This window comes from Typopeltis vanoorti, chromosome 10 (assembly GCF_054136105.1).
Source record: "Typopeltis vanoorti isolate ZY-2024b chromosome 10, IOZ_Tvanoo_1.0, whole genome shotgun sequence".
NCBI classification, from domain to species: domain Eukaryota; kingdom Metazoa; phylum Arthropoda; class Arachnida; order Uropygi; family Thelyphonidae; genus Typopeltis; species Typopeltis vanoorti.
This window is the reverse complement of record NC_143558.1, coordinates 42,096,636-42,117,119: the sequence shown is the minus strand read 5'-3', so window position 1 is coordinate 42,117,119 and position 20,484 is coordinate 42,096,636. Positions and strand designations below refer to the sequence as shown.

General features: G+C 35.3%; 1 protein-coding gene across 5 annotated transcripts in view; it reads right to left on the bottom strand.

Annotated features, from left to right (window-relative positions):
* The window catches only part of LOC150102365 (mitotic checkpoint serine/threonine-protein kinase BUB1 beta-like), a 386,807-nt gene that overhangs the window by 278,869 nt on the left and 87,454 nt on the right, over window positions 1-20,484 (bottom strand). For all 5 annotated transcript variants that reach the window (XM_090399214.1, XM_090399217.1, XM_090399216.1 and 2 more), the window contains exons 3-4: window positions 20,068-20,212; window positions 677-873 (exon numbers count right to left, since the gene is read on the bottom strand). In XM_090399214.1, the coding sequence (XP_090255340.1) occupies window positions 677-873; window positions 20,068-20,212 (342 nt within the window). The remainder of the gene's footprint in view (window positions 1-676; window positions 874-20,067; window positions 20,213-20,484) is intronic.

Here is a 20,484-nt window from a genome sequence, read left to right as displayed (position 1 = left end):
CAGTTCCTTATAAAAATCTGCTTTCTTGACAACGTAGCTATGGTGGATTTGGACAAGTCATACAGCTTGCACCAGTTTGCCTGACTCCTTTCTCATATTTTTCCACAATCTCTTTCTTAATTTCTATTGTTGCAATTTTCTTCTTTTCTTTCTTAGTTTTCTTTGGCCCCATGTTGAAAATAATATGCTGATCAGTGAATGAAATGACGCTTATCTGGTAGATTATTCAGAAAATATACGTGAAGCTGCAATAAAACATGTCACTTATAAAAAAAATACATACAGTAGATATAATAAATACAAACAAAAAAAATCTTCATGAAGTGTATTGTTTGTTTACACACATACTGAAATAGATACACAAAAAAAAAAAGCAAATACATGCAGCATTTGTCGTATTTCAGATAAATACGATGATCGCTACACTGGAGACTGTTCAGCACGCACTCAGCTAAACGTGCATAAAAAGTTAAAAGTATAATGTAAAACAGACTTTAGGTTCATTTGAAAAGAAAAACATCACGGTTTGTATCTGAAGTCCAGGTTCATATCTAGAGGTCAAAATAGGATATGAAAAAAGTTCGTATGTTGAGCGGTTCTCAAGTCGAGGTACCACTGTAATTAACTTATTTTAATGGAGTAAAGATAAATTTTCTATATATTCTCTTATATTTACTTGTAAGCATTTTGCAGCGTGTCTTCTGGGAGTGCTTTTCGCTGAAGACCTTCTGTGAGTATTGAATCTGCTTGTTTGATATTTCCAACTTTTTCCATTTCCCATGCCCAAGCTTTATACAAGACAGCCAACTCATTTCCTATGCAATTGCTATGCATATAAGTATATATCTCCAAAGGATTGATAGACATGTTAGCCTAAAATCAATTAGAAGAGGGAAAAAATCATGTAATGACAGAACAAAAAATATTTGGCATTAAGCAACTGTAAATAATACACACACACACACACACACACACACACACACACACACACACACACACACACACACACACACACACACACACATTCGGAATACATCAACTTTCTAGTCACTGAATTTTTTTAAAAAAAGTTAATTTAATTAGCACCCAACACATGCAAGTTTAAACTGACTATAATTTTGTTTTCCTGGCTGCTGTTTCATTTAAGTATTTTCTAGAATTTGAATAAAATAAATTGGTAGTTTCATTAATAAAACTTTCAAACTCAATCTATATAGCAATATAGATTTGTTTTCATTAAATGGTCACATACATTTAATCACAACATATACTGCATCTAACATATATTTTTTAGCAGTTTCAAAAAAGATAAGACTTCGATAATACATCTTAGAATGAGTTTGGGTGTAGCTAGAATTACAATTATAAGGAAAACTAACTATGAGACCATATATTATGCCTGTTAATTATATGAATTTCTTCAGCCAATTTGTATGTTCTGCACTTTAATCAATAAGATAACGTGAAGCCACTTGTTTAAGTAGCTTCATATAAGTTACTTGGCATTGCAGTTTCACCTGTGGCAATAATACCTATGCAACATAATGGAAATGAAATCTGCATAACTTAAATGGTCAGAGCAACTTTTGTCTGTGGCAGATTTAGGTTTCAATTTTGTACCACACAACAATGAATGTTTTGGATATAAAATTGGGATTTATTAGTTAATATTAGACCAATTATTAACCAAACTGATCAATGGCTGATTGCTTTTTCAAGGTAAGAACACATACACACAAAGAGTACAAAATAAATCTCAGATAACTGCTAACAGTATAAATATTAAAAACAAGGCTCAAAACGTATAAAATGTACATTATCTGTTCTCTAACACATTTTAAATGATCGTTAGAAAAACTAAAATCTTGTGTTAAACGATCATACCAGACTTCCAGAGTTAACATTCAAGCTCAATCCCTGGTCCCAATCAATATTATGGATTACTTTGGTACTTCAGTGGATTTCTTGATATGTGTGATAAGTTTTCTTCTAAACATGACATGGTAGCTATATCCTTCACAACATGCTATGTTCTGCAATAAATACACATTCAGTAAAGTTGGATTCTTCCTATTATGGGCTCCTCCCCTCCCAAATTTCTATTTGCTTGACCTATACCACAAACTACATGAATTTTACAGACTCCTGGGTATTTTTTGAAGGAGGATGCCATCTTTAGTCAATCTTAAAGAAAAAAGTGGTCTGAAATGGTTTATAAGCAACTCTGATGTTATGTTTTTTGAGTAGTGCAATGATCGAGTCTTCCAATATATGAAACATTTGGTCTCTGTACTAGATGTTAAATCTGGCAAAGTGGTTTTTCATTAAATAGTAGTTTGCACATGGGCTTCTTCAGATAGCCATAATAATGAACTGATGGAGCAGTAATTAGAATTATTCCTTCTGTTTTTCTCAAATGAGTGAAAAGATACTCTTCATAAGGTGTGAACAAGGACAATTTACTATCCAAACATTTTGTTAAGGAATCATACTAGACATACCAAGTCATTCTCAAAAATTCAGCTCACTTTGTACAATAACTATCAGAAATAACTATGATCAGACATTCACGTAAGTTTAGACATGTTATATATTAATGTTCCTATAAAAGTTCTTTCTGGAATTTCCCCCTCCCTCCAGACATGAGAGAATTATTCAAATATTTATACTCAATTTTCTTCAAATGAAATAACCAGCTATAAAATCAACTGTGAGTTGACAATGGTTAATTCATAATCCTCTCCTACAGCATATCTACTCGGAGAAAATTTAAGAAAATTCCTATCTCTACTTAGCTGAAAACTTGCTGTCAGGTAGAGATAATTAGATGACATTTATCATGAAAATATGTCTCTGACTTAAACAATTTCCTTCTCTTGAATTGATTGAATAAAATTAACCATGGTATTAGAAAAATGATGAGAAACTATCTTGTTTGGACATTATTGAAACTACCTATACAGCAGGCCTGCACAACTTGATTGTCTTTGAGGGCCAAACCCAACTTGGACCACCTGATCAAGGGCCAGATCACTTCGGACCTAGAATCTTAGACTAGCCCACTGCAGTTAAACTTAAGTAAATTTGTTAGCAGGTCTACAGTAAATACTAATTAATATGCATATTTAAATTTTTTAGAGAGTTACAATTAAAATTATAATCAAAATTATTTACAAACAGATATAGCTGCAAAATATCTCAATAAAAACCACTTAAACATAAACACAAAGTTTAATAATAATTTCACTGAGAATATCACACTTATTCTCAGTGAAATATCAGTGACTAAATTTCACATGTCACAATGTGACACATTGCATTTCTTTGTTGCCACTATTTTATCAAAGTTTGATGAATGGCCGTTCTTAATATGGCTTCTAAATTGATATCACTTAAGAATGAATGCTGTTTGGTTTTGTTGAAGTTCATGACCGAAAATGTTTGTTCACAAGTATATGTGCTCCCAAACATACAAAATATCTGGTAGGCAGTATCCAACAAACTTTTAAATTTATCCTGATCCAGAATAGAATAAAACTCTTGTAAAGTACTCTCCCTATGCTTGACCCGATAGTTTTCAGAATACTGGAGATCAATAACTTCCATCTGGAGTTCGACAGGTAGATTTCCTGCTTCGACAGAAAATGGATCCTCAATCACTTTTATGTGGACTTCGTCTTCATTATTCAACGGCATTTTTTTCTGAAACTCCTCACTTAGAAGTGATATGTGCTTCTTATATTTTCCACCCACCATTGAATGATATTCTGATAGAATATTCTGTCGATAAATTAAGAAATGTGACATATCCCCCCTTAGCAAGTTGATTTTCAAACAAACTTGCTTTCATTTTGAATGCCTTTATAAGAGAGATTAACTGAAAAACAAACCTTTTTTCCCCTTGAAGCTGTAAGTTTAGGTCATTCAAGTGACCCAAAATGCCACACACGAAAAATAAATCTTGATTCCATTCTTCATCCATTATTTCTGGGAATTTTTCCATATCTTCTTGAGATTAAAAAAATTCAACTAGTTCATTTTTTATATGACAAAACTTTACCGTGGCTCAACCAACGTACATTAGTGTGGTATGGTAGATCCCCGTACTCGACATCATTTTCTTCTAGAAATGCCCGAAACATTGTTTCAAATCCCGAGCTCGAATATAGTTGACCATAAAAATACTACTTTAATCACATGATCAAATTGCAAAACCTTTGAACATAACACCTGCTGATGAATTAAGCAATGAAATTTTGACAATGGTTTACTTGCATACTGTTCAATAAATGTTACTGCACCAACATTTTTCCACACATAGATGCACAAACAATGCACACTATTTTGTTGAGGGGAGGCCATAAAATAGATTCAGAACATAGAGCATTTAACCCTGAGTGGACAAAAAAATATTTGTTTGTCCAATCAGGGTTAAATGCTCGATGTTCCGAATCTATTTTATGCTTTTTACTTAAGCTCATTGTGTCGAGATTGACAATATTAATTACAAAAACGTAATGACGAAAAACTCACAATAATGCAGGTTATGATAACAGTTATGTAATGTATTGTTCCAGTTACAACCAACCAACCACTACACTGCCAAAGTCAGTCAAGGCACGGCCAACTTTGTGTAATACGATTCGTTCTCGTTTCTAGACATCAAGTCGTTATCATGGAGATGTAATTGAATTTCCCCGCAGCGACATTAGCACTAACAAAACCTCGAAGCAATCGTAATAATTTGTTATTAAATACGACAGTGGAAATAACTCCAAATGTAATTTATTGTCGAGTCGAAAAAAATATGATTGTGACATTAATCGCATGAACGAAAACATGCAGAGTCTTAGTAAAAATTTAATTCGACGAAAAAATAGTCTAATTTCATATTCCCCCATATGATTAAATAATTCAATCAGGCAGACGGGCCAAAATAAATAGCATTACGGGCTGCATGCAGCCAGCATATTGTGCAGGCCTGCTATACAGGATGCTACCATCCTCAGATAAGTTCAGCATTATTCGCACTCTTAAAAAGTGGGCATTTAATATCATAAAATATAATAGTATGAATAACAATTACTGCTACTTCATCAGTCAATCTTAATGGCTATCCAAAGAAGCCTAACTACAAATTACTATTCGTAGAAAAACCATCTCACTAAAAATATCTAGTATACAGATCATATCTATTCAATATGCTAAAAAACTATTAAGAAGGCTATTCCAGAAAACAGAAGAAGATGGAATGAAAGGAGAATGGCAGAAGCAGGTTCAGTGAGTTAACAGTAAAACCATGTTGAGTAACTGCTTATGTTATGACAGGCTTGGAAGAAGTGGGGGATGAATTTGTTACTAACAAATATATAAACATTGAGTATTTTTATTTTGTAACTAAGCTGGTATATGGGCTACACATGTAATTCTTCACGGAGTTCGAATGAAAGAAAAAACTATTTCTACCACAAAGAAACCAACAGCAGTAGTGCATATAATATCAAGAAGTAAAACTCAATCACAAAAACTGTATTGCTATTGTTTACAGTAATTTTAATTGCAGCTTTTATTTGGATTCACAGAACTTAAATGAAAATTTGCATAAATCTTCAGTGCAAATACTTCGGTCTTTTGCCTTGCAGTGAGAAAATTGGAATATTGCATTTCCAAAAGAAATTTGAAATACAAATTCCTTGTGGAAAATGATTACCTTTGCCTATAAGTTTTTATTACCATTCCACAGTATTTGGCATACTTATGGTCTGCCTTCCTCCCTTTGTAAATGGATTGCCAATGTTCTCTCACATCATTCAATATGCAAAACAGCAAAAGGCTTTTTCTTCAGATTTTCCTATTAATATGCAGGTGTTTCTCAGGGTCTTATTTCATCCACTCTCCTCCTCATATACATAAATGACCTGCTCTGATCTCAAATTTTGTCATAGTTTTGCTGAGAACGGCACTTTCCACTCATTCTACTTACAAGACAAGCCTCGTAGTGCTCAAAAATCATGCTTCAAGATCATCAAGTGCCCTACAACACAAATCTCTACCCTTAGACAATTCTCAACTTACTTCACAGTCAAGAACAGATCTCCTCTCAGACTGACTCTTACTCCTAGCTGTTCCTAGCAAAATCACATCACGGACATAGCATCCTCAGCTACCAGAAAAACTTGACATCCACTCTCCCCTGAGAACATTACTTTTTATCCACCCAGTTACTTACACTGTATAAATCTAATCAGGCCAACCTTGGAATATTGCTCTCACATTTAAGGCAATGTACCTAAACCCTCTAAAAATTCTTGCTATTCAGAAGAAAGCAGTTGATCAGTTTATATATATTGTCCTACACACATTTCCATGAGTGTCATTCAGCAAAACTGGCACCCATTATGTCCTTATTTCTGTTAAATCTACAGCACCACAATCAACAGATGCTCAACATCATTTTACAGTTGAAATACTGATTCACCAAAGTAGCTACTCCAGTCAATCTTTCATTTCATGTACCTTAGTTATGTGGAACAGGATTCCCCATGAAATATTTCCTTGAGACTAACTTCCAGCTTTTTTTAAAAAAAATCAACTGATTACTTGCTCTTGACCCCAGCTCCCCCTCCCCCACACTCAGCATTTATTTTCTATGGGACCTGTAGCCTCTTGTGTGTGGGTGTGATATAAAAATAATACTAGTCTCAAATCTTAACAAAGCTAAAACTAACAGCCATTTCTTAATGGCAGTTAGTTTCTCCATTTCTTAATGGAAAAATAAAAAAAAGATTATATATACCAAAGTTATCTTGGTTCACGATAAAGGAACACATAAAATCACGCTTCAAGATCATCAAGTGCCCTACAACACAAATCTCTCCACAATATCTTATAACAACCCAGGAAATAAACACATAGTCAACCTTTAATACTTCCAAAATACAGTTGTCTTTTTCCCTTGCAAAAAGACCTTAGTTCTACTTCCCTTACCTTTGACAATTCTCAAAAAATTTCTTCAGTGTGTGTGTGCACGCGCGCAAGCACCACAAGCACATATTGAAGACAAATCTTGGTGATAGATATTAACTTTGATACATATTTCAAAATACATTCCAAGATTAAAGAAAACACTGTATATGACAAACAGATGAATTCTGAACTAAGAAAAATTATTTCATATACTGATTCATAAAAAAGAGGTTTTTGCACTTTTGGAATGATATTGGACAGGTATTTATCCAATTATCCTTTAGCATTAACAATCCAGCTCTTCAGCTGAGTGGAAAGAAAAAAGGGAAGGAGGAAATAAAAGCAGAATTTTATATTTGCTGCTTCATTAGCAACATAAAATCAATACCTAATGACGTAGATTGAGTATTGTTTATTCTTTTACTTCTGATGTAATATTGTAATACTCCTTTTTTCCATCTAATATTTCTGAAGACTAAAAAAAGCTGAGTTTAATTAGAATTGGAAAATGTTGAGATAAACCATCACACTGGGAGTACAATGGCAACATATAAAAGTGACTGATCAGGAAACAGACACAACCAACTACAACTGAGTTTCTTATATATTTAGTTGGCTTAGGTATTCTTACACCCTCCCTAAATCGAAAAAATAGCTCTGTTATTCACAGACTGACAAGCCTTTTTTTTTTCCCTTTAATGTGAATCCCATCCATGAAAAGTTGTAAACCTATAGCACAATAGTGCTGTGTGTGTGAGAGAGAGAATATTAAAGGTTAGATAACCTGGGAATTCTGTCCTAGAAAACAGTTTTTTTTTTTCAAGGCAACTTTAGGCACCCAAATAAGATAGTGGTCTCACAATCAATACCAAGGCATTTCTACTAACTAAAAACTTTCATAAATGTCTACACAGTGGGATTTCAGCGTATAGCCTGTTGATAATCATTTGGCCAACAAGATATGTAACACAAAACTGGTTGACAGTGTTATGCATGTTGTTTTTGTTACACTCATTACTATTAAGTGTATGAGGCTTAATGTTATTTAGGGGAAACTGATACATTAACAAGCATGAAAATATTATCATAAATTACTGTTATTATTAAAAGAGATCTCCAGGGATGCAAGGACTCATCAAGGGAGGCTACATATCACTGGCACCAGATGCTATACCTTTTATTGAATTCATTCACACTACATGCACTCTTAACCTCCAAAGGCAATCCATTCTAGTCAAACACTACTCAGAGAAAAATGTAGCTCTCATCCCCTTCTTGAATGCATTCATTATCAACTTCCATGGATGCCCTCTCATCCTCTTCCTGCCCTCCATAAAATGAAAAATTCCATCTACTAGTATCCTGTTTGACTCTCTCACAATGTGGAATATGGAAATATGACCCTCCCACAAGTTTGTAAGTCTCAATCTTATCACTACCTCTTTCTCCTGCCTGCTAGTGCAAGTCCACAAATTTCATTCTTTCTTCATAATCTGTATTCCATAATACTGATTTCGCCTTTAACACTCTCCTCCAATGCATCAAAATCAACAAGGAAACCAGATCTGCATACAATACTCCAGGTGAAGTCATTTCCAGGTCTTGAAGAGGCAAAATAACTTCCTTATCCGTATACATTCATTTCAGCATTGCAATTATCCTTTGAGTTGAATTTGAAGTCTTTCTTATATGGCCCTTAAACTTCAATTTATCTACTAAAACTCAGATCCCCAGCCTAGTTAGTTTCCTCTAGCATAATCCTACCAATATAATATGACATTAGATCTCATTACACTACATTTGCTAACACTGAACTGAAAGCCTTTGTCACATGCTCATAATGCAAACATTTTCTAATTATTCTGCTGGGTATTTCTTGAATAGTTATTCGAGTAAAATACACGTTCTGTTAGTTATTGTTAGTTAATTTTATTATAATGCTTATTTGTGTTGTAAAATATTGTGAATAATAAGTAGCCAAGAGAGTAAATGTATATGGGCATGTTTAGAGTATATGTACTGTTATGCATTTTTGGAAATTATGGAGACAAGTATAAGTATATGTACTGTTAGTACTTACCACTGTTGACATCTGAGTAGAGCAATTCTAAAACCCAAAACTAATTTTTTTTGGTGTGCAGAGAATTTTTATACATACAGAACAAGAAACTTTTATGATGAAAAGTGTGAATAAATAATTCAGTGAAGTTTTTAGAAGATACCTCCATACAAAAGGCACAAGTTGACAGCCAAGCATAAAGCAAAGAACCTGGATATGAGCAATGCAATTTACATGCATTCACAAAGCATTTCTTTGGCTAGTAATGGAGAATGCTAGAGAAAATAACAGCTAGAGAGCTGAGAAGGAGAGTGTAGCCTTAGGGAGAGAGAGATAAATTCAAGTCTGAAATAATATGGAGCCAGAATGTCCATAAATTTAAGGAATAAAATATAAAAATAGGGATTTTATTTAAAAAGTGCATGGATATACAGTCTATTAATGGCAGCTAATATATGCTGATATTTTCAAGGTTTTTTTTTTTTTTTTTTTTTGCAGGAACTTGTTCAATTGAAATAAAGGAACTGTTGTCACTAGTGAGTGGAACAGAAGAAACTAATATGTGTACTTCGATTACGTTATGAAAGAATTCTTATTCTACATTGGAATGGAAGCAGTGTTTGAATTTTCTCTCAATTACTGGAAGGCAAGAAAGTCTCATTTCTTCAGTAATGGATGGCTACTACTAAACTCTGAATCCAAATGCAGAACAGGAAACTGATAATTTATCTGCTCTATTTAGTTTGCTCAGAACTGTTGAAGGTTTACTTAAAGTTGTTTAGGGTGCAGTTTGATGGATTAATATGAGGTTGCATCTTGGCCTACATATTTGTCATTAAGAGTTTGTTAAACTTTTTAGTTGAGCTCAGTGCACATATTGTTTGTACAATTTAATTTGACAGCATGTGAGAGTTGAAAGCTATTAAAGAAAGAAAGAAATTAAAGATGCCAAGAAATTCCCACATGCAGTGAGAGTGATACCCTCAAAGACATACCAATCTCACTGAAGGGTACAGCATTAAAATGATTCTGCAGAATCATTAAAATGATTCTGCAGGTTGGCTGCTGGTTAGTACACAAGATCAAATCAGGAAGCAATGAACCTGGAAGCTCTCCGATCAGCTGCTGAAAAATCCTGCAACCAAATATTTTGCCAGTTCGACTGGAGAGAGACCAAATAATGTGTCTGCAGGGAGGACTGTCAAGGCCACGTATGGAGAGGAGACTGACCCCCCCCCCATGTGTGGGCAATGTGTTTGCGAGTCTATTACCTCTCACTGCATGTCCCACTTCGTTTTTATCTCCTCATAATTAAACAGAATCAACCACAACCAAAAGAAATGTGTTTTTACTGCAGATATCAAAAATTCTCCCACACAAAATAGTTCAAAAGAACCCATAAAAACATCATTTTTTTTTATGTTTTTTATGAGTTCAACCAAACAACCAACCAACACTAATTCTTATCAAAAAAAAAAGTTTCTGCATCCACTTCAACATTCGTGACCTAAACATCAATATAAACAATGTGCACTACCACCTACAGTCATCTAAACCGGAACTACTATTCGTTCAGAACCCCAACTTTGAGGTTTACAGTGGCATCTACAGCCACTGTAAACCTCAAATGCCCTCAAAATTTGAACTAACTACACATTATACAGCTCTTTCCACCACAAGGGTGGCACTTGTGCATTTGGGAGAACCGACATACCATTCCAGAGACTGCAAATCCTTGAATCCCCACTGTTTCTAGCTCAAAATTTCTCTACCAAATCACCATGCCCAAATTCTGTCAACCACTCTCTGACCTCTTCAACTCTCTAAAGCTCAACTTTTAACAGTCCAAGTATCCCAATAGTGAGGTTATCCTTCTTGGAGACTTCAACGTCCACAACTCATATTGGCTCCCCTTCAGTTTCACGAACCAAGCAAGACAGGGATGCTGAGGTGTTCGCCATCAGCAATGACCTATCTCAGAAAATCTTCCCACCAGAATGCGACAAACCCCCTCCAATTTGCAAACACACTTTACCTCTTCCTAACAAGCTCTCCTTCCAGGTGTACGGTGGCTGTTGGTTCTCCTCATGGAAACTAGGAACATAACCTCATACAAGTCTCTTTCACTGCAGAAAAACCTACACCCAATCTTTCAGTCTCGTGCCCTTTACCACTACAAGGATGCCACCTGGGAGGACCTCTGTGACTTCTCTTTCTCCTCGTGGTCCAACTACTGCTTCAGTTCTCCAAATCCAAACACCTGCTCAGACTGAATAACAGAAATCATCCTCACAAGAATGAAGGCTTTCATCCCCTATTCCACTCCAAATTCTCAGGCATCATCCAAGCCTTGATTCTCAAAAAAGTGCGCCAATGCTGTAAAAGAAAAAAACCTCTGTATTCCACAATTGGCTCAAGACCAAAACTCCAACTGTCCTCTCTGCTTATACTGCTGCCCACAACAGTCGCAAAAGAATCATGAAGTTCAAGTCAGACTTTGAAAGGGCCATATGCTGCAAACTAGTCTCTGCTCAAATGGCAGTCACTGCTTCTGGTCATTTACCAAGCCCATTGGGCGCAACTTCTGTCCACCCAGTTTTCCACCACTCTCACATCCAGATGGTACTGTAGTCACCTTGCCAAAAGGCAAGGCCAACTTACTTGCATCACTCTTCTCTTCCAATTCCAGAATTGATGACCTGGGCAAAGTTCCCTCCACTCCGCTCCACAAAGAATGGCTCCCTCCATTTTTTCCATAGTCTTCCAACAAAATGAGATCCGTAGAATCCTGAATAACCTGAACACAAACAAGGCATCTGGTCCTGATGGTATCCCACCTATTGCATTAAAAAATTGTGCCCCAGAGCTAACACCTATCCTGTATTGTCTCTTCAATCTATCCTATTCAACTGGCATCTACCCGACAACATGGAAACAGGTCCACATCCAGTCCATCCCAAAAAAAGGTGATAAAAGTCAAACAAAAAAAACAAACTACTCACCAAACTGCCATTCTATGATGTCTTCCACTCTGCAACCAGATTGCCAACTTTCTCACTGGAGAGTAAGCTATCCAACATGGCTCACTATATGCCATGGTGGACAGCTTACTTTCCTCAGATTTCCCCACCAATGCAGGAGTATCACAGGGTTCTGTTCTTTCACTCTCTCTCTCTGTTCCTCTTGTACATAAACAACCTGCTCTCACAGACTTCCAATCCTATCCATAGCTTTGTTGACAACAGTACACTCCATTCCTCATTTTCATTTGACAAACCTGTTAGTGCTCAAGTATTAGAATCCTCAAGATCTACCACAACCAGGACCTGAACTCAGATCTCCTAACGATATCCCAGTGGGGCAAGGACAATCTTGTAAACTTCAATGCCACCAAAACTCAGTAATACTGAGATATTCAAACATATCACATTTCTTTTCTTGGACTGACTTGAACCTCCGATCTTTCCTGTCACAATCATATATCAACTATAGCTTCTGCAACTGCCAAAAAACTGAGCACTTTTTCGTACAAGACACTACTTCACACCCTCACAGCTGCTAACTCTATACAAAGACCAAATTTGCCCAGCCATGGAATACTGCTCCCATATTTGTGGTGATGCACCAAAATACTGTCTATTATTGCTCAATTCTATCCAGAAGAGGACAATCCTGATAATTAATGATCCCTCTCTCACAAACTCACTTCAATCCCTCTTTCACAGACGCTCAGTTCCTGCCTTATGCCTCTTTTACAGATACTTTCATGGATAGTGCTCTACTGAATTGGCCACTATTATTCCTTTCTCCTCGAAAATCATTAAAACAAGAGCCACTTTCTAACCAACACTCTTTTATAGTCCACCTTAAAACTCACTGAACCAACTTTATTGCCTCCTCTTTTATTCTATCTATTTCTGTCCTTTGGAACAGTCTCTCCCACTCTGCCTTCCCTGATGACTATAACCTTCAGCTGTTCAAACAAAATGTGAACAGACTCCTCTTCTATTCCTCTTGCCCACACATGGCACTAATGTGCTATAGATCTTGTGGCCTTTTGTGTGTGGATCACAAATTTTATTTTATTTTTTTCTTATGTGAAAAAAAATTTTTAAAAATTGCCTTATCCCATAATGCAAAGCATTCCCCCCCCCCAATTTCTGATGTGTATAATGCTATAAATTATGAGAAGGGCCGCTACAACCTTCTGTTTCAACCTTTAGATCTCGTCAGTGAGAGCCTGATCTAGAAGAGATAAACATTGAAGTAATGTTTTATATTTCATATATATATATGTATGTTTTATATATATATTTCAAATATACAAGTAGTGAAAAGGTGTATCACATTATTAAGAGTTAGTGGCACTTCTCATAATGCATATCTGAAAGGGGGTGTACTTTGTATTGTGGAATACTAAGGCAAGTGATGTGAAGTCATTAGTCTCTATATACAAGTAGCCTAGTCATAAAGATACTTCATGCATAAACTTTGATTTGACTTGCAAAAAAGATTAAACCAAGAATTTCTTGATATCCTTTATTCAGTGTGCGAGACAGTTGATATCCTAATTCATGATTTTTTCTTTATATGTTATTTATATAACAATTGAAACTATTTGATTTATTATCTTTGTATATACTTGGAGTAATCACTGACTTCATCTATAATAATTAAGTTTTCTCTGTGAGTAATATTTCAGTGTGAAATCAGTAATAGCATTTCCATAGGAGATATACTGGTTGGCCTTTCGACAATTAAAATAGATGACTGAATATCATTCGTCATGTATCAAAAACAAACACTGAAAATACTGCATATCATATTCTCAATTACCCTGCCTAAGGCCATTCCTCTTATAGAAATTCATTCTTTCCTCAAACTCACTACACACATCAAAATACTCATAACCATTCTTTTTACATAGCCTACACATTACATCATTTGCCATCATAGTTCTTAATTATGTGTTCTGGTAATATACTGACAATTTTCACTACATCACTCTTCTCTCTTGCTTTTTTCTTAAGTCCATTCATATCCTCTCAAGTTGCATTTATCACCAGAAAAATTGCTTGTTCTTATTACCTATTTACTTTTCTGGTCTTCAATTACATTCATTAAATTTTTGATTCTAGAACCCAGAAAACTTAAAGTAGTCACACAGACAATCACATGTTTTATGATTGAATCACCATTCCATCTTTCTTCAGTCCATTGCTGGACTGAATGCCTCTTCATGCTTCTTCCATTTGGACTGATTTTGTGCATCTCTCCACCATAAATGCCCATAACATATTTTTATCTCATCATCCCATCTAATAACATCATATTTATAATCCATTTTACCTACCTGATTATCATTACATGAAAAATCTTGTCTGATTCAGTGCTTATTTCTCCTTTTAGTGCTTACTCTTGTTTTCTGAAAGCTGTCTAATCACTTTTCAACATTTTCAAATTTCCTTATCTTCCATCTAATAATTTGCTTTAGTCTAGATATTTCTAAGTTAATTCATACTCTATATCCTCATTACTTTCCAAAACGACATGATTCTGTTCATTGCCAAACCACCTTGTTACCAAGTTCACTAGCATTTGTCTTTGTTACTGAGCTATTGTTCTTGTGAGGTTTTGGTGCAATTTTACAGTATTACTCTAATATTAGAGTATTTCAACAAAATATCAGGAAATACCTCAAATACTATAAATATCCACAGTAATATTACTATAAAAAACTAATTATGCTAAGAAATTAACAATGAAACATAAAAATCACTAGATAGCAATGAGTTTAATAACCTACACGCCCTCAAACTATACTATCCCCATAGGGCACATTCCACAGACTGTCACCAACTTGGTCACTCATCTGAATCCTGTCCACCACCTCTGTGGACCATCAAGAAACACAGCTGACCAGATCTGTGCACAATAATCAATAAGTGGCCAAATCATAGCCTTATAAACAGGGATAATAACCTCCCTATCTTTATTTGTCAATGTGTTCTTCAGTATCCAAGTAGCATTATTATTTCGGGCTACTCCAGGGAGTCCTTAGACTCATCGAGGGAGGCCCTAAACATCATGTCCACACAACTGTTCGACATTCTCACAGTATCTATCATACCTTGCCTTGAACTTGCTCACCGTCATAGCACCCACAACAGACTCTGGCAGCTTATTCCACTCATTTACCACTCTAAAAGTACCCAGCTCTAACACCCCTGCTAACCACACTCTTGCCCAGCTTCCATAGGTGTCCCCTAGTTCTCCCACTACCAGTCCTGATCTCAAAAATATCCTCTGAATTAATCCTATAGAATCCTTTTAGCAATTTGAATGTCTCAATCATATCTCCCCTTTTCAGCCTATCAACTAGTTTTTGCAACCCACAAATCTTCAACCTGTTCTCATACGGTTCATTCCATAGACCTGCTATCATCTTAGTCACTCGCCTCTGGATCCTCTCCACCTCCTCCCCATCAAGAAGGAACCAAATCTGGGCACAGTAGAGGAGATGAGATCTTATCAGGGCTCAGTACAGAGGTACAATAACTTGCTTGTCTCTGCTCGTCAAGGTATTTTTCAACAACCAAGTGAGTTGATGAGCTGATTTAGCTACTTTTGCAATGTGCCCCCTAAACTTCATCTCCCTATCCACCAACACGCCCAAGTCCCTGGTCTCATCAATCTCTTGGAGTACAGTTCCACCAATGTGGTATACTGGAATGCGGTACATTCAATTACCTCTGAGCTATTTTACCAACTCTTGCAATATGTCCTCCGAATTTCAAATCTTTATTCATCATCTCCCTCTCCTCCAGATCCCTAGTCTCATCACAGTATGGTGGCTACTCTTCTAAGCACGGCACCCAGACCAGTGCCTAGGTCGTCTGCAGACGATTTGATGCCTGCACATCACATCTGAATGGTGTGGAGTAGGAAGCAGCTGTCACATAGTCTCAAAGGATGCCTTGCATCCATTCTAGTGGCCTCATCGCTAGAGCAATCACACTGTAACAGTACGAAAGCAACTCTGGCTAGCACTGCCTTTTAACGCGCGAGGCACGAACGGTATTGTTGCAATGGCTAGACAGGATTCTGAGTTAGAGGTATTCAGTCATATTCCCACGGATGGCGGCTTCGCACCACTAGTCACTCGACCCAAGCACATGTACCAAGCGTCCCAACCTGCGATTCCTCTCGTACTGAGCAGGAACTACAAAAATTGTAGGTCCTACAATTGTAGGCTGGTCTCTACAGAAATTTTCTAAAAAGTTAAGATTGCTAACACAACCATCATATCAACCAATGAAGAGACCAGAGGTACAGTCTTTCTTATGATGGACAGAAGGGATGTTTGGGAGAAATCAGTCTAAAAGAATATCAAAGACAGGGAGGAAAAACAAATGTATAAATCTAGGTTGGCCTTTCACACTATCAACGAAAACCATCAAGTTAATTGGCAAATCAGAAAAATACCATACATAGAAGTGAATAATTATATATGCAAATTTAAAGAAGCTAGCTAGATAATAGATTTTTCACTCTAAAAAGTTTCTAGATTCTGACCAATCATCATCAAATTCCTGATATGTACCCAAAGGGGATGTACAGGATATGATAGTACTACATGAAAAATTAACATCATTACTAACTTCCTATCTACAATTTTCCTCCAAATCAGTCTATTACTTGTCAAGACTCCAACATCATTACCAGATCTTATATTTCTATCGTCTAAGGCACTTTGTACCGTATCACTCCACCTATATCTTGGTCTTCCTCTGGGTTGTTTTCCTGCCAACCTGGCAGAGAACACTTGCTTTGCTATTCTTTCCTTACCCATTCTGTTTAAGTGACCATACAACCTGAGATTAGACCATACAACCTGAGAAATGCTAACGCATTTCTGGATGCTGACAATGTCTAGTTCTTTCCTAATATCCTTGTTTTTAATATGATATTGCCATTGATGCCATCTGTTCACACCTCTAATCTTCCTCAGGACTCTCATATCTGTGGTCTCTAGTCTTTGGTCAAGTGTTTTACTTCTGACCCAACTCTCAGATCCCTAAGTTAAAACTGGCTTGAACACTGTCTTGTATACAGCTAATTTAGTGTTCCGACTAATTTCTCTCTTATTCCATATGAATTTATTGAATTGACTTCCTACCAGCTTTGTTGATTCTGGTGTCTATTTCCATATTTATACCATCTTCAATAAAAATCGTTCCTAAGTAGCTGAAATGTTTTACTTGTTCCACAGGTTCTCCATTCACAACACAGTTGACATTTTCAACGATTCTACCTATTTTCATTGTCTTTGTATTGCTGACCTTAATACCATATCTATTACAAAAGTTATTCAATTTAGTCAGGGAATCTTGCAAACTTGTAGCAGATTTATTTAGAAGTATAACATCATCTGCATAAAGCAAAGAGCTGACATTAACATCTCCAATTTTGATATCATGTTTAATACCACTTTCCTTCATAATGTGATCCATATAAATAACAGAGGGGGGATAATGTACATCCTTGTCTGACACCATATTTAAGATTAAACCATCTTCCTGTACTTCCTTTAATTCTAACTGCTGACTTGCAACTCAAATAAAGACTTAATATTGCTTGATATAATGCCCCATCGACACCATATAACTGTAGCATATTGAATAGCTTCTCTCTTGGCACCTTCTCATATGCCTTGCCTAAAAAAACATTTGTTTCTGGTATGGCTGCAGAGACAATTGAATTGCAAAAGATCTCAATGGGCAAATAATTAAATTTGCTTATTTGCCATTCAAATAAAGCAACATTAACAATGCGTTTACTAACGTTTGGGATCATTGATGACAGTAAAATAAATTAATATTTGCTTTCTAATAATGAAACTGCATAAACAAAGTTGAAGGTGTTTTCAATGTATACTGATAGCTTTAGGAAGTCAAATCTCAGAAGTAGAAAATTACATTAATTGACCTGCACTACATCTGGAACCACAGGCTCTACTTACATCATTCAAAAAAAGTTACAACAGAAAAAAATCTTGCTTAGTCCTTAAAAATGACCCCCACACAACCAGACTAAACATACATTATATCTCTACCTTCCATCAAGAGGTACAAAAATGCACTGGGCTCACTCCTAAAACACAAAATTAAAACAATCTACAAACCTCTGAACAACGTTTCCATTCTTCCTGAAACAAATCAAGGACCACTAGGATCCTCTCTTTTTCCCAGGTGTGTTTACGGCATCTCCTGTCAGTGTCTCATCCAGTATTTTGAATTGAATAGACAGGACAGACCCACCTTGTAAGTAGAAAATAACATGTAAAGCATATTCAGAACGATCTGTCCAAAAGCAGATTAACAAACATGCTTTTGATGAAGACTATTTCATCAAGTGAAAGAAAGCCAAGCTACTACACTGATCCCAGGTCAAATCACAGACTGTTAGTTGAAGCAACTCATTTCTACGGAATTCAGTTACTTACAATAAAAGTGATTGTGTAATCTACACAATTTTTTTCCACACTGCCCTATCCTCCTGTCAGCAGTAATTATGGAAAGGATACCTGTTGCCCTCCATAAAATATTGCCATGTAAATAATTCAGTACTTATTTTCATTCTAGTTCTATATAAGTTTTTGTTCCAGAAACTTCAAACATGAATCAACTTTTACTCAAAAAAAAGAAGCTCCACGAAATCACCTACAATGAATACAGTACACTATTTAATCATTAAAAAAAAAAACCCAGCACTTCAATTTAGTGTCCATTACTTCTCAGATAGTGCTAATAAGAAATATTCAAATTCAGCTTGTTCAAAAGGCAATCACTCCTAGATTGGAAAGTAGTTATTTATTAACATTATTATTTTGTGAATCGTACCTTAAAAGTTGTAAACTTACACATATTAATATTTGTGGGTGAATTAAAGTTAAATAATTTGGAACCATACTGTAAAGGCCAAAAACTTTTTTCAAGCCCTTTTAGGCCTCCAATATGGGTAACTGGATTCAAATCACTAACTTGTTGGATGGAGGGTAGATGTCATCCTTGCAACCAGCCAGCCAGTTGTACTCTATATAATACTGAAGCAACTAAAGCTATGAGATGAATGCATTGTCTAAATTACATGTGATTTGCTGGATAAGTTACATGTCATATAAAATGAAAAATCCTACCATTCCTCTATGAGACAAACAAACCACTCACTCAACCACCTTTAGTTGAAGCCCTAATAAAATGTATACTATGAGAGGAAAACAATCTTTTACAAGAAAGAATCCTAACTGCCAATTAAGCTATGGAAATAACAAGCAGGCTATTAAAAATGTGGTGACTGATAAACCAGAATGCACTGTCCACAGATCAAAACACTGCATTTTCTTAATCTAAAATCCAAGCATATTTAGTAAAATCTTATAATTCTATTTCATGAGGCTATATATAACATTCTGTACAATACTAAATGATCAGCACAAAAAGTTGAGATTTCCAATCTTTAGCTGAACACCCAGAGTAGCAACAATAAAGCTCATGTTCTTCATTTCAAAAGGAATTGAAATGCAATCAGCAGAATATTTATTGGGAGCAAATATATGAATTCTAATTAAAAATATCTGGTCAAATAATTTAGCTAATAATCATATGCAATTTAAATACACCATGTAAGATTATATTTATATATAAAAAAAGAAGGAAATACTGATATTTATTATCAATTATAAATAACTCTTATTGCTTACAAAATATCAGCAACTTTTAATGTTACAATGGCCAGCCCTGAACTATTTTTATAAAAGCTAGTTCTGTTTCTTTAGTATGGTGGCCAACTGTTTAATTCTATCTAAATAACTGCGGTTTTTATATAAAAATAAAAAAATGCAACTTTATTAATAAAAATTTAATCTGATGTTGTGAATTCCCCCAAAAAATACATTTAAATTCATTTATTTATTGAAAAGGTGTGTGTATGTGTATATATATATATATATATATATATTTTTTTTTTTTTTTTTTACTTACATATTTAAGCCATATATCAATGTAACGTTTATCATTTCGATATGTAGGTGAATTTTTGAATATTCCAAGGCAACGTTCAACAAGTTCACTTATATTACCTTCTCTTCCTCCTTTTGGAAAACTTTGCTCAACCCAGCTAATATACCTGAAAGTAAAAGCAGAGCAGTCAAAAATATGCATATAACCAAAGTACAACTATGTTAATGTAAAATATACTATAGGAGAGGTTGGAAGTTATCCTTAAATAGTCATCTTTACCTGTCAAAGTGTGAAAGGACAATCTCTCCACTCCTCTCATACCACAAAGGTCATTAAAAAAATATATATATATATATTTTTTTTTTTTTACTTGTAATGACTTCCATATAGCACTTTTGTTTTTCTTCCATCTGATCCTGCATGAAATGGTGTCCAAGG